This window comes from Sylvia atricapilla, chromosome 2 (genome assembly GCF_009819655.1).
Source record: "Sylvia atricapilla isolate bSylAtr1 chromosome 2, bSylAtr1.pri, whole genome shotgun sequence".
Classification (NCBI taxonomy): domain Eukaryota; kingdom Metazoa; phylum Chordata; class Aves; order Passeriformes; family Sylviidae; genus Sylvia; species Sylvia atricapilla.
The window spans coordinates 100,560,770-100,576,374 of NC_089141.1; the positions used below are offsets into that span (position 1 = coordinate 100,560,770).

A 15,605-nucleotide genomic window follows, 5' to 3' on the forward strand; every position below is an offset into this window, starting at 1 on the left:
CTTCTAATTACACAGAAGATAAAAGCTAGTTTAAAAAGAAAATAAAAAAACCTTTTTCATGCAGTACTTCCTAATTGTATTTTTCCATTTCTGCTCAGTCAATCACTCAGTTACCTTCTCTAACAGGGAGGTGAGTCAGGACTTCTCAGATCCTTGGAGTCAAGTTTTAATCTTGTGATTCAGATCAACTGCATCAACAGCTCAGCAGTGGACAAAAAAATCATACACCAGATGCCTGGTTCAGACTGCTGTGAAGAACACTTATGCTGACACTGATCCAAAGCACTATGTCCATTTTGGGGTTCCCCAACATGAGAAAAACGAGCAGCAGATGACTAACAAGATTCCTGAAGGAACTGGAGCACATGATACTGGGGAGAGATTCATACATTCATACATCTGGACTTGCTCAGCTTGGAGAAGAGAATGATTGGGGGAAAATCTCACTCTTTTCTGCAACTATGCAATTGTGGAGGGGAAGAGAGAGCCAGACTCTTCTTGGCTGCACATCGTGGGTGAACAAGAGACAGTGGACACAAGTCAGGGCACAGGACATTCCAATGAGATGCAAGGAAGTTATTTATTTTCAAACTCTGGAACTGATTTCCCAGAAAGGCTGTGGAACCTCCAACCTTGAAAATACTAAAAAGGCAACACAACAAAGCCATGAGCAACCAGCTCTAACTGGACCTGCTTTGCCCAGAACATTGGACTTGCAGCCCCCAGGGGACCCTTCCAACCTATCCAATTCTGTGAGTCAAACAGCTGCCTGAAGGCAGGATTTCCTCAGAGCCTCCAGAGGCTACACCAGCCCACAGCAGTATCTGTACCTCCACTGCTCTTCTCACCTCCCAGTGCATTTTTCCTTCAGCTTGGCTGGCACTAATGCAAATGGAACAGTGAAGTGACCCAGATTAAAAAGAGGCTTTTTGAAAAAAAAAAAAAAAAAAAAAAAAAAAAAAAAAAAAAAAAAGAGAGAGAGAGAGAGAGAAAGAGAGAAAGTTTTCTTAAGTAACTAAACAACTAAACTGCCCTGAGATGGTTTAGGCTGTGCTGTTGGGCTGCACAAACTGTTGTATTGTAAACACTGTGGCAGAGGTTCAAAATGAGTATTGACCAGGGAAAGACCTAAAGATCATTTATCCAAATATAATGTCTTGCCAGTGATCATTGTTAAAATTTTTACTATTTCAGAATTTCTCCTGTTTTAATAAATGTTTGTTTCATCTTTTTCTCTGCCATTTATATCAATGCAACATCATTCTGTTCACATAACCATAGAGAAAGAGAGCAACACAAATACTGACTTCCTAACGTGGTCAGTACCAAGTTGATACTAATAAACATAAAACTAACTTCAGTATCATTAAAGGACTAATTTCACAGAAGAATTACAGTGGGGAAATTTGTTGCAAAGATTCCCAGGCTACTGCTAATTCAGCTTAGCCCAAGAGAGAAAAAGGTTTCTTAGGCTTCTGATTTCTTCTTATTGAATAATAAATAGTATGATAGATTAATATCTGCTGAAGGGATCATTTGAATGTAGCATTTCAGCTGCCCAAACTAGGTGCCTTCATTATTGTTATAGGGAAAAATACAAAAAAACCCCACAAACAGGCAGAACCCCCTAATCTGAATTTGATTGATAGATGTCCACTGGATCTCATTTTTTCCTCACATACTGTGTTCTTCAGTTTGCTCTGAGGATCAGTGAGAACTCCCCAATTATCCTGAAAGTTTAAATTGCTCAGAATTCTTGTTTGGGGAATGTTCAGTGGTTTACAGCTTACCCCCTTTAGGAATGCATGCATCAAAACAAATCCCCAAAACCTGTTCAAGAGTAAATAATATTCTGAAAACCATTAATAAAGAAGGCTTGGGTAATAAAGAAGGAAACTATTAGGTGTCATACTCTCCTGCCTTTCCCCTGTTATTTTTGTAATTGATTTAGATGTCAACCTACACAAGTAATTAGACACACTCATGCTGTCTTCTCAATATAAAGTTATTGGCTACTTGGCACTCAAGCTGTTTCCTCTAAATGCTTCCCCATGTCCTAGACCAGACACACATGTTCAGTATTTTTTGATTCTCCAACATCTGCTTATGTAACTATTGACAGGTTAACCTAAATTGCTTGTAACCACACACAATCAGCTACTGGCTATATTATGTTCTCTTTCTTTGTAACCATACATTATTGTATGTATTATCCTATACTAAATATTACAGTTAACCTAGACTTCTGTAGTCCCAAATGGTAGCTTTACATCAGTTTAGTTTAAGATCTTTCATGAAGCCTGAGGTCATTCTTTCTACATTTGTGAAGAAAGCATACACCTGGCAATACAATAGCATCAATTCAAACTGGGGGGAGGAGGAGTAGAGATGGGAGTTGTTGAGGATTAAAGCATAATTTAATACAAAAAAGCATGAGCTAATACTGGCTTTTTCCACTTTCAGCAACTGTTTCACCAGTCAGTTCCAGGATAACAATACACCAGGACCAGTATTTTTTCCACTTACAGGTGGCACAGTCACACTTTTAATGAAACAGTCCCTAGGGTGTTGCACATTTCCAACACCTTTGTGAAATTGGTGTCCTGTTAGGGGAAGAGGTTCCTGCTCACTCACCCATGCTCTAGTTAACAGCAGCAATCCAAACACATTACTAGGCTGGAAGTTGTATAAGCTGCTATTAAGGGGATGCAGCTGACAACCACAGTGAGATCCAGGTGCCCATTCCTTCTGACCCAGTCACCCAAGAAGAATACAATAAGACTGGACAACACACCAATGGCTCTTAGGACATCTTTTAAGATGCTTTCAACTAACAGGGCTGCCAGAATCAGATCTGAAGATCCACCTCTATATTTTCCATCACACAGTTACTTAGCACTGGCTACTTCTGCCAGTTGCAGCAAAGCTAATGATCTAGCTGCATATTGTCACTTCTTCAAGGCAAAAAGGTCCCTGTATCAGAGCTCCTGCAGGACTCCCTCTGGTCAGCCACCTGCTGCAACAGCTCTTTATTAACATCCCAATGTATTCCAGAACAACGTGGCAAGGCAAGTTGGGATAGTCACTGTCCAGTGAGTGGTAAAAAGACAGCAAGGTCTTCCACACCTTTTCAGGGTCTTGGGCTTCTTGACAAGTCTTCAAGACTACAGCTTTAATCACTGTAGTTCCTCTATACATCTTCATGAGCAGGGTGGATCTTTCTACTGGGTCAGGCAGCAAAAGGCTAAAATTCTTCTCAGAAAGCTCGTTAATGCCCCTTTCTCCACCCTCCACCACTGTCTACTACAGTTAGTTTCAAAGTCTTTTAAGTCAGAAGCTGTTTCCTCAAGCCCTGTGCAGCACTTGGCTTTCCTCTCCAAGCACAGAGGCTGAACGCAGTCCCCAGAGTGTCCTGTCATTGTCTTGAGGACTGTCACAAGGCTGAATCCTCCCTGACAGCCAGCACCACTGATATTGGAACATATAGAAGCTACACAGTTCTGGGTGTCCCACGGGGATCCCTCAGTATTTCTGCTGCTCTTTGCTGTATTTACTCCAGCTGGCAACAGCAGTATCCATCGTGTGCTGCTGCCAGAGCCAGAGGAGCACCTAAACCCATACTAACATGCTTCAATCAGCTGTTTCTTTAGGAAGGTGATCTACTTTGAAAACCCTCAAAAGATCTCAAGTATTTCCATAACTGGCAATACTTATTGCAGACATGGGCACCTCAGAGTCCCTGAAAGCCAGAACTAGAAATTTCCTACTGAGATGCTGAGGCACCCTGCATGATCCTGTATGTCAAGGTCTGTTTGTTTTTTTGTTTGTTTGCCTGCTCCCTCCAGAGGCCAAGCACAAAAGGCATTTAGCTGATCATCATCTTCAACAGGGAATAAAATTCATAACCTTAACCATAATAAGGAGAAGGGCTGATTAAGGTGCTGGTGATCACAGAACAGACTCCTACACCACCACAGCCTAGACACACAATGACAAGCCACCCACTTTTGCAAGAGGGAAAAATGAGTGCCTAAAAAACACAGTGAGAGGGTTTCAAAAGAGAATTTACTGCTAAGCAATTGATGCAGTAAGCAGCCCCAAGTCTCTGTCAGCTTCTGCTCAAGCTTTCCTTCCTTGAGCTGACAGCCTGGATATAAATAAAATTGCTGTGCAAGTGTCCTCTCTACAAACACAGAAAAAACATGAAGAACAGCTTGTACGTCAGACAACAGTGTATTTTTTCAAAGTATTTCTTGTCCCACTAAACTAGCTGGAATTACTAAATGAAGGGACTCAGTTTTCACTTTGCCTCTATTTGGTTGTGACTGCATTTTATAATCAGTGTTGAGTTCTGGCATTCAATCTGATGGGCAAGACAGCACAGGCTATAACCTGAATTAATCAATGGGAACTCTGACTCTTGCTTGCTGTGATTAAAAATGTAACAGGCATCCTCCCTTACTTCTCTCTCCTCCAAAAGGGCGGGCAACCACAGCCTGAAAAGTAAATTCTGAAGACTCATTTTTGCAACAAAATGAGAAAGCATTGCCAACAGCTACCTGGAGAAGGAACAAATAAAGCTGCATTCACACTACAACAAAATTATTTCAGATACTTCTGTCTTCCAAAAAGCTACACTTAATTTTGTCTTCTATGAAGCAATTGACCTGCTTATGGGATAGCGCAGTGTCCACAGATGAAAAGCTAGGTTTGAGTCCTCCAGGGAACTGTAGGATAACTCAAGTTCCCTGACATTCATATCCTGTAACAAAAATAATTATGGATTAGACTGGAGCTTGCTCAATGGCAGAACAGCTGACACCCCAATTCACCTGAGAGCAGGACTTACCTTATGGTCAGAGGGTCTCAGAGAGCAGCAGTCCCAGCATCATTTCACACACATACCACCAGTCCCACCAGTTTATCATGAAGAAGCTGGTAGGAGTGTGGCTGGATACCGCACAGAGCAACCTGCCAGCCTTGGTCATCAGCTCACTGACATTTATGGACACCACCCAGAGGACAGAGCAACCCGTGCCAGCCTAACCTCTGCAGGTTCTACCTGTACACTGATTTACGTGTGTGTGTCTAATATGATACCACAGATATGAGATTTATGGCATGTATCACATATCTGTATGGCACTAGCACACTAGCTCCTCTGACATGCATGCTGGCACATGCAGAGCACAGCCTTTACACAACCTATCAGCAGTCATGGGTTACCAGCTCCTCCTCTTGAGAAGGGAACAAAAGGTTGTTTCTCATACACTTTTTTTTTCAGTTGCTGTGTCTGGACTGTATCTAGGGTTTAGAGTGGAAAAGCATTAGGGCTGTCCAAGCAAATGCACAGTTGTCCCTATTGTAAGGTGAAGAGGCAAGATTTGGAACAATGGACAAAAATGATTTTTCAAAGTGTTTATCACAGAGAAAACCTCGAAGTGGAAAACAGAGAACACCAAGTTTGTATTTTAGCTGTGGGAGATTAATTTCTCTATCCCTGCTTTCAATTTTGCATTCTAAGGAAAAAGCCAGCAGCAATTCTCACAGTTACACAAGAATAATTAAAAATTTATCTTGGAAATACTTTTACAGATAGAGCACCTTTCATAGCTTTAGAGTCAGCAACCTTGCAATCCTCTAGCTGGCAGCTGCTGTTCTACCACTGCTCTCTGAACGCAGACATGGGAAAGACAGCTTCTTGTGCAAGCTGTTTTTCCAGCCCCAAAGAAAAGAGGCAAAAAGGATGACCTCAAAGCTGCCTAGACTGGACTGTGAAGGGAGCTTTAGCAGAGGATAGAGAAACAAGGTGAGCGAGGGTACTCAAATGCAGCACAGCTTATGAGTAGAGATCTGAAGGTGATAAGCATGTGCACTAAGACATTAATAATTAACAAAAAAATTTCCTTAAAATCTACAGCTGAGGTTGAGCCAGGCATGAACCTGGGAGCAATGAAGACTGGAAGGAACATCAGGGCAAACCACAACCAATTCTGACAGAAACAGTTTCATCTTTGATCCACACCTGAATTTCGTGTTAAACCGAGAACTGTAGGCTCCCTACAGCAGCAGTGTGTGTTTCCACTTAGCACTGGACCATGCACTTTGACATTTCACATACAGAAAATCAGTTTTGGCAAGTACAGTTCCCATAGTATTGGAATCTTCAATATACGTTCCCTGCAATTTAATCACTAACCTTCCTGCTAGTACAACTGAAGGACAGACACCTTCTGCACTTGGATCTCAAGAACTTCGAGGGCTTTTAACCATTTTCAGAGCTGCTTACGGCCTGCTGAATACAATGAGGAAACCAATGAGCTTAGGAGTGGTTTATAAGCCTTATTCTGAAACATTACACCATTTATGTTCCTTCACAATTGAACCTTACAGACAGACAAAGACAGTAAATTGATACACTTACGATCAGTTGAGTAAGAATGCTGTACTGGTAGTATCTTTCCCTCAGTATTTAGCAAGTTTTTACAACAAATAGTTAAAAACCATGAAATATTTGGCAAAATTACTTAATACTAAGAAAATGTTATTTCTAGAGCAAGGTACCTTACCTGATGTAAGGAAAATACACTACAATGAAAGAAAAGTGAAAGAGAAGACATTTTTACAAAAGCTCTGGATGTTTAAATCTCCTTAAAAAACCATTAAAGTAAAGAGGCCACTCCATATTTAAAGCCATTTTGTTTTTATCTATTGGGGTAGTCACTTTACATCATACCAAAAAGACTGTATAAGGAATACAAGTGTCAAGAATCAGATCTTTATGGCACAAAAGGAATTTTTCCATTAACCTGCATTCAGAGTTGTTAAATACATTATTAAACACAAAGACACTAAGGCTACCACAAAATAATATTTGCATGATGATGTTAGTCTTTATTCAGTTTCTCAACTGACTCCTCCAGTCTGAAGGTGGACAAGAATCCTTCCAGTAGTCTGTTTCATTGATTTTTTTCTGGATGAAAAGATTCTTTCTACTTTTGACACAAACTTATTTTCTTATTTATATTGTTACTCAAAGTTCACATAAGCTTTTATGTTGCACCTTACAATGTATGGAATTTCAGATTAAAATAAAACTCTACTCTTAACATAACCTTTTATATAATGTAAAAATATTCTACATGTTTAACATATCAAGAATGTTAAGCATTTACTTTAGGGAAAACCTATTTTATGCATTTTTTAGTACAAACCCAACTTGAAGGCTTTTGCATTTGTGTCTCCCTGTTCACTCGGGTGCCACCCAGTGCTCACCGTCTGCAGCTGCAGCTCGGCCACTGCACCAACTGCAGTTTCCAAAAAATTGCAAATTTGAGATGCTGCTCACTTTTCATCTTTACTCCTCTCCCACCCCTCCCTCCACCATGGAAAATTTACATCTTTGAAATAATGAGTGTTTTTAATTATCAAAATCAGTATAAAAATAGCAGCATGCTACTAAACGCGAAAAGCAGATTCATCATGCATTGTGAGTTTAAATACAGATTTCTGCCTTCCTCTTATATTATCAAAATCTTTTTTTAAATTTAACATCAAGGCAAGGGGTATAAGGACAGACACTGCATAGTATGATTTGATACTATCTGAACTGGGTTATTTGCCTTTAATCAAAATCCATGATAATTACAGGGTAAACAATTTTTATTTCAAAATACAAGTTTAAGTGGAATTGTAGTGATGAAAGCAGAAGAGGGGAAAATGCAGTCTTTTACAACCCATGTCACTGTATCTCACTAACATCCAGAGATAAAAGCTCTAATTGGTGAAGAGACAAAGTATTTGTGGCATGTCATTGAACCTTTGTGATAATCCAGCATTATCCATTTCTAAAGAAATATAAATACTTTAAAACAAACATTGAAAATAAATCCTTTTGATGTAACAAACTACACTCTTTACTGAGAATTTTCAGTCTTCTTAAAAGTAAGGGACTTCACCCAAAAATAATCGAAGTATTAATGTAGAACAATCCTTGGAGGAAAAATGTTGGAATGTAAACCTCTGTTCCAAATTAGATCTGAAAAGCAAAAATACCACATCATGTATTTCATCCAAGTGTATTTTTCATCAAGCAACTCTTTTTTAAAGTTACTTTTATAGTTCAACAGGAGAACTTAGCATTGTCCTGGTTTTGCCTCAGCTCATATCCTGTTTTCTTAAGACATGAACTATTACTCCCTGCTTCTGTCTCCACCAGCCCTGTGACCATACTATGGTCATGCAGGTGAGCAATTCTGCATAACCACAGCATCTGCAATACAATTATCCATCACTAGAACAGCTATAAATTAGCCCTTTGCTCTCAAAAACGAAAATAAAACCAAATTTGAGAGTCACTTCCCTAAGTAGTGACTTCCCAATCATTCTTCTGATATAAAAAACAAAGGAAAGGCTCCACCAAGTTCCTCCTGTTAATAATGACCTTGGAAGCTGCACTTCATTCCAGATATATGATGGTGATCCTCAGAGAGGTTACTCACGTCTTTTCGTCTTTTACTGTCTTAAAGCATGATATTAATATTTTATTGAAGAGCCGACAAAAGCTTAAAAAACAATCATAGCTGCTCACTTAACCCCACAAACAGATCCATTAGTTTGCAAATTTGTCCTACAGCTACTTATCTCTTTGATGTCTTACAATAGCCTCATTATTAAAAGCATGCAGTACAAGTTTTTCTAGCTTCAATGAGCTAAATCTTCAGTCAGCTCAACCATTGACAGGCCCAAAGTGAAATTTTCAAAAGTCTGAAGAAAAATTCCTCAGCATTTTGACATTTTTGAAATACTTGATCTAATGAATCATATATTGAGAACCTCAAAAAAGTCAGAATAATGTAAGCATTTTAAAAGAATTAGTCATATTACCAACTCAGAGAGAGAGGACTAAAAAGATGAAGAATTAAAGCATAATAGTATTCTTAGAACAGTCTATCCAATTAAGTTAACTCACTGGCTCAGTAAGTTACTACTTATCCTCTCAGCTAGCTGACCCTGCACACATTCATCTCTCAGCTGTAAATTAAAGTGCATCAACTTAGAAAACACTGCACAGCAGATTCTACTTCTGCAATTTACTGTAAAATTTGAGTCATAACAATTTTACTACTATAATTTCAGGGTGTGCATGACCAATTACTACAGTTTAGTGGTAAGCAGTAACACAAGTGACTGTGACAGTCAAGATTATGGTTAACTTTAGAAAAACTACTAAGATGCAGCTTTCTGTAGTTTTCATGTAAACCAAAATAGAGACTTAAAGCCCTTGTTTTTTTTTAAAAAAAACAAATCTCTCAATAATTTTTGCAGTTCTGGTGGGACAGTGAGGCTGTTAGACCTACAGAGGAATTGGGGGGGGATCAAACCACTGATTTTTTCTCAGGCACCTTCAGACTGCTCTGCGTGAGTTTTAGCAGTGTGACACCAAGTGTACCATGTGTTTAGAGGCCAGTTGGGAATGACTGCAGCACAGGAGAGAGGACAGAAAGGCACATGCCTGCACCACACCACTTCTTGAGGCAGCCCCTGAGGAACAAAGCTATCCTGAACACCTGTGTATTCCTTACTGCAGAACTAACAACAACAGCTTACTGCCAAAGATGATGGCTCCAAGAGTATCATAAAAATACACATTTACTACTTACATCATCAATATCTTCATCATCATCTCCAATATCATCAAACTGGATTTCATCATCATCTCCTGGACCAAATGTGTCTGTTTCATTGATTTTAGCTATGAAGGAATTTAGAGAAGTTAAGGAGTGCACTAACACTGCACCAAGACAGACTGAGTATTCTTGTCCAACATGAACTTCCAATTTGAAGTGAAAAGGTTCTTACCATGTTCTGGAAGCTCCCCATATGCTTTCAGGCTTCTGGCTTCATCTGCATTGTATTTTAGAATAACGTCAGCCTTGTTATCCTACAGAAGAATTTATTAGAATGTATTAAACTATTAACCTCAGCAGACTGCATTATTTACAACAATTATATTATTTCCAGTGGATTAACACCTATAATATTTATAGAACATCTCATTCTTCCTTCCCTTCCAGTTCCTTTAAATGTGACGTAAACACACTGGAGTATTTTAATTTATTCTGAGTGATAACTCAATTATCTCCAATTACAAGTAATTTATAGCTTCATAGAATGGTTTGGATTGGAAGGGACCCTCAAGATCCAAACCCCTTGCCACGGGCAGGGACACCTTCCACTAGACCAAGGTGCTCAATATGGTGTTGAACACTGCCAGGGACAGGGCATCCACAACTTCCCTGGGAAACAAGATCAAGGAGAATTTGAGACAAATGAGAAATGTTGAGAAATCAACAGCTTGACAAGTTCAGTTTCATGCCTTTGAAATTAACCTTTCTTTGACAATACATACAGTGATGTGTTTGATGGTCAGTCAGGAATCACAGAATCACTGGGCTGGAAGAGACCTTTCAGATCACCGAGTCCAACCCAGCCCTAACACCTCAACTGAACCACAGCACCGACTGCCACATCCAATCTTTTTTTAAACCCATCCAGGGATGGTGACTCCATCACCTCCCCAGGCAGGCAAGTCCAGCACTTTATTACTCATCCTGTAAAAAACTTTTTCCTAATATCTAGCTTGTATTTCCCTTAGCGAAGTCAAAACTAAAAAATTCCTAGTTTTAAGTACTTTAATATATAAAGTAACTGACAGTATCCTAAATGTTTTCTAAACCTAATGCACATTTCAGAAGCAGAATCTTATCTTCAACAACTGATGACAACACTAACATTCATGAAAGGCATTCACCTAATGAAAACTTAACAACTCTTTCCATTACTATTTATTACATAAAGTTATGCCACTCCAATTTTGGAAATTTAAGTACAAACTAATTACTGATTAATTTGCCTCTTAAGGTAAAAGCTTAAACATCAAGGATCCGAAATTCTGATGACCAAAAATTCTAATTATCACAATAAAATGTTTGGTACTTGACTCAATCTCCTTTTGCATCACAGGATGCAAGCACCAAACACCAACATTTGGAAAAAAAAGGTCAAGCTTGATGACAATAGGCACCTGCACTCACAAAGTCTCAGGGTGCAATTTAGAAGAACAAGTTGAACCAGAATTTGTCTACTCATTACAATCTTCCTGTAGTACAAGGAAACTAAAAATCATGACTTAGCACAAGTAAATACAAATGTGAACTTAGACAGGGATTTCCTCACAATACCTGCTGCAGTTTAACAGTAAATAAAGACACTAGTAAAATACTCCTTATAGTGGCATATTGTACTGAATTTTTACCTGGTAGTCTCTTAAGCCAATCAATATAATATCAGACGTATTTATCCAGACCTGAAGGAGAAAACAGAAACTCAGCTTCTGTTGTATAACACAGGCGCCAAACAGCACATTTAGATTTACTGAGACATAAAACATTTCACTGCAGCCACCACCTTCATTTTCTAACCAGTATGCTAGAAATATCCAACTTAATGTTTTAACACCAAATCTAAGTCAAAAATACTCATAGTTACATTATTTTTACATGTTATGGAGCTATTACAGGGTAATCAAACTCATTTGAAGAGCTTCTGGCCAACAGGGTGGTTATTTTAGTTATTAGCTATTAATAGTATTAATATTAATAATATTAATATAAATTTAGTTATTAACCTCAACATCTGAGAAAACAGAAAGAACGCATCAAGGCACCAGTCATGAACTCTGTGAACTGAGCTCCTCAAGGGCAAAAATTAAAGAAAAATCTGATTAAGGGGGTGATAGACAAGAACAGCGAAGAGCACAAGAAAATGAACTGAGATGTTTCTAGAAACAATGTAAACCAGAAATCTGCAGAACAGGATACGCTATTAAATGCACAGGGTGGTTCTGTGTGGGTTCTATCCCACATCAGTTTGTTTTTTTGGAGACTGAACTAATTTCAGTTGGAATTTCCTTTCTTTTAAACATAAGGAATAGATAAGTGGTGCTTTTTGTAGCAAGAAATTAGTTCTGCAGCACTTAGTGTTTGTTTATGCACATCCTCCACTACCTTCAGCAGTTTCTTGCAGGCAGCTGTAACACTGGTTACCCTGACCCTAAGACACGTGCATTCACTGCTATCCAAAAAATGGAACAATCCAGAATGAAGACAGTGAACGTCTGCTTTCACTGGAAACAGACTGAGGGCCCTCCTCCCTACCATGCACCAGCAGAGGACAGGAAGATGTAACACCTGACAAGGGCCAGAGGGGACACCATCTGAAGATGGCAAAGTTTAGAATGCAAACACTTATATCTGACATCCCTGAAGGTACAAATCTTCGCAGATTAGCTTTCAACTAAAATATTTTGGGAACTGATGAAGAGCACAACGAAACAACGGCACTGGAGGTGTATTTTCTAAATAGTCACCAAGCTCCTCATCTGTAATTAGTGAGATTTTTATTACTTTATGTAAGTATAATTTTCTAGAATGTGAAGAGCTTGTACTTCATAAATAGCCAAAAAACGTTCCCCTGAAATATACACACTGAAAGGCAGCCCTTCAACTGTGAGCTTCACCCAAGAGCCAAAGACTGCCTATTCTTGTGCCAGCAATGGAAACAGAAAGACAGACTAGTATACTATCAAAAAAAAGTAGTTTAAGTGCAGTAGAAATTAATTTTTGTAACAAGCTACACGTGTAAATTTTTACAATTATGTATCACGCATAATGTCACTGCTTCCTATTGCGATGCTTCGGGATTACCTTTTTTCTTAGCTTCCCTCTAATATGACATAACCTCTTCACACCATCAAAACATAATGCCTCCAGTCTTCCATTGCCTAACATCTTGATCACCTGGGCATATTCTGAAAGAGATGGTAACAAACAGAAACACAGAATCATTTAGGCTGGAAAAGATCTTTAGGATCAACAAGTACAACCATTAACCCAGCAGGGTTAGGTCCACGACTAAGCCATGTCTCAAAGTGCCAGAGAGCAAAACTTCCCAACAAATAAAGCTTCAAGACACAACCAGTAACTTTTCCACTGCAACCCAAATTTGCTGTAACATTTTATCAAACATGAACTGCTGAGAGAAGCTTCAAGCACCCACGCAGGCTGCTGAACATATCACAGTTTTGTATCACTGCTGATGTTAACATTTTCAAACACTGCCCCTTCTTGGTTGCATCCACCCTTTTGTTCCCTCTGAAATGCTCACTTACAGAAAATCTCAGAGCTATTGAGTCACACTCAGAGTCTGAAAGTTTATGACAACATCACAGCACCTGTCCTAAAGGACAGCGTCTCAGTGCTGTCACTGAGGGAGGAGGAAGCTGCTCACCCTGTATAACCACTCACTGAGACTCTCACCCCCTCTTGCAGAGGCTCTGTGGACAACACCCCCCTGTCCTTGAAAGGACATAACCTGGTGTTATCAGACACTGTCTGCAAGGCAGCCAGCGGACTTCAGCTGAGGTCTGTGAAGCACCTCTCCAACACCTACCCTCAATCTCTTCACCTTGTATTTCATCTTCTCCCTCACCAAGCTGCAGAAATCACATACTGGAGAACTTCACACAAGTTAGATAGTCCAGTGAACCACAAGACTGTTCATAACTGAGAATAATGTTTCATTAAATAGATTTTGCTTGGGAGATGTAAAGGATCTTAAGTTTCAGATGCACATAAAAATAAACTCCTTCTTCTGCTTATAACCAACACAAAATACCAGACATTTTTTCAGTGGCACCTCTACAGTGATCTAAATCAGTACCTTTCCCATTTTTCTAACAAACCAACAGATTAGTTGGTTACTAGGAAAGCATTTGCATTATGTGAGCAACCACCAGAGTGTGGCCCACAAGACAGTGTGAGCTGAAAGGGAGGTGAGCTCACTGCCACCAAAGGCAGGGCAGATGGGAATCCCAGTCATTCCCTGGCTGAACTCTCCTGCGCCTTACTTTTCCCTGACAGCATCCCACCTATTGCTCCTGTTTTAATAACTGTGAGACTTCCAGCCCAGGAGCCAACTGAACCAAACCATCAGGGGACAGAACAGTGAGATAAGCTGCTGTGCCACATCGATGACTTTAGGGAGCTCAGCAAAGGATCCAAGAGATATTAGAGTCCATATAAAACAGAAAGTGGACTGTGCATCCCAGGGACAGTTACTGGCAAAACTGAACCACATCTGCTAGGATAGCTGCTCACAGACCCTCACACAAAGCCATCAAGAGGTTTACAGGGAATGTTTAAGTGCTGTTTTACACAGATCATTGCACTAAGGTTAAGAAGAGGGAAACTTTATTCTTAAGTGGTGAAGCTGTTGAAAATTTCCCTTCTCCCACTGTCTTTCTCTTACATTCAATATGTCATTTGGAAGTCAAATACAACCCCAGTAGGAATACCTCTCTCTATTTTGTCACTTACAGTATGTGACTGAAAACAATGACATTGCCACACCATAGCTAAAAACTCACCTTGCCCATCTTCTTTGAACACTAGTTCTCTTTTTTCCGATTCGTTCTCATTCTTACCTCGTCGTCTGTTTTTACCTCCTTTGCCTAAATTAGAAGTGGAAGTAAAAAGCATGTGTTACTGTCTCTACATAGAGTGAGTGAAAAAAATCAGACTTATGGAGATTTTTATGCTTGTACTCTATATGGCTATTTTAACTATCCTACCCAGATCTAGAGTTTTTTTTTTTTTTTTTTTTTTTTTGCTTACTTTTAAGTCTAAATTTCTAGCTGAGTAGTAACAAAGTAACTAAACATTAGAATATGCACTCTTTCAGATATCCTCGCTGCTCTGGAGTGACAGCAGCCTTCAAAACAGATTTTCACAAGATGGCCATTTTCAATTTCTGCGATCACTGCTAGCAAATACCTCAAAAATAACGGCAGGATAGCCTAATGCACGTAATCATCAACAGCAGATGAATAACTTCAGTTTACTGAAATCCCCTGAATACTTAAGAGGAGGCTTACGCTCCAAGTGAAGCTGTCCTTTTTAAAAGGCACACACGTGGCAACAGGGTTAGATGCTCTTCGAGAAGAGCGTAAGAGCAGCTCACAGTTGCCCCGCTGTTAAAATCTGCTGCTCCCTTCCCTCTGGGTTGCTGCGTTTCCTTTCCGGGGTAAGGAAGCAGGGAAGCGGCGGCAGCAGTGCCCAGCGCGGGCACGGAGGGGCCGGGCCGCCTCCCCGGCAGGGCCGCTCCTGACAGGCGAGCCGCGGGCAGGGCCTCCCGCTCCCGGCCGGGCCTCCGCGGCCTCCGGCCCGCGCCCGGCAGGCGGAACGGGCCCCGGGACCCGCCGGGGCGGCGAGAGGGCCCCTCGGCCCGCGGGCTCCGGCGGCGCCCACGTGAGGGGCCCCGGGCCTGCCCTGCGCCACCGCGCCCGGCCGCGCCGCCGCGGGCCCGGCGAAGGGAAGGGCGACTCACCTTTATTCTTAGGCATGGCGCCGAACGCTCCGCCGCGGAGGGGCTGCGGGAGGGGCGGCGGGAGGGGCTCCGGGCGGGGGCGGCGGTTCGGGCTCGGCGGCGGCTCCGGGCGGGACCAGCGGCGGGGCCGGGGCTGCGCGGGCTCGTGCGCGGGCCCG

General features: G+C 40.8%; 1 protein-coding gene across 1 annotated transcript; it reads right to left on the reverse strand.

Moving 5' to 3' along the window:
- Nucleotides 1-6,686: 6,686 nt before the first annotated feature.
- On the reverse strand, nucleotides 6,687-15,605 carry EIF1AX (eukaryotic translation initiation factor 1A X-linked). Its single transcript, XM_066313945.1, has 7 exons — nucleotides 15,448-15,605; nucleotides 14,489-14,572; nucleotides 12,768-12,871; nucleotides 11,318-11,368; nucleotides 9,862-9,943; nucleotides 9,663-9,754; nucleotides 6,687-8,038 (listed from the first exon to the last, which is right to left on the reverse strand). The coding sequence occupies exons 1-7, from the start codon at nucleotides 15,461-15,463 to the stop codon at nucleotides 8,033-8,035; spliced, it is 435 nt and encodes a 144-aa protein (XP_066170042.1). The 5' UTR covers nucleotides 15,464-15,605; the 3' UTR covers nucleotides 6,687-8,032.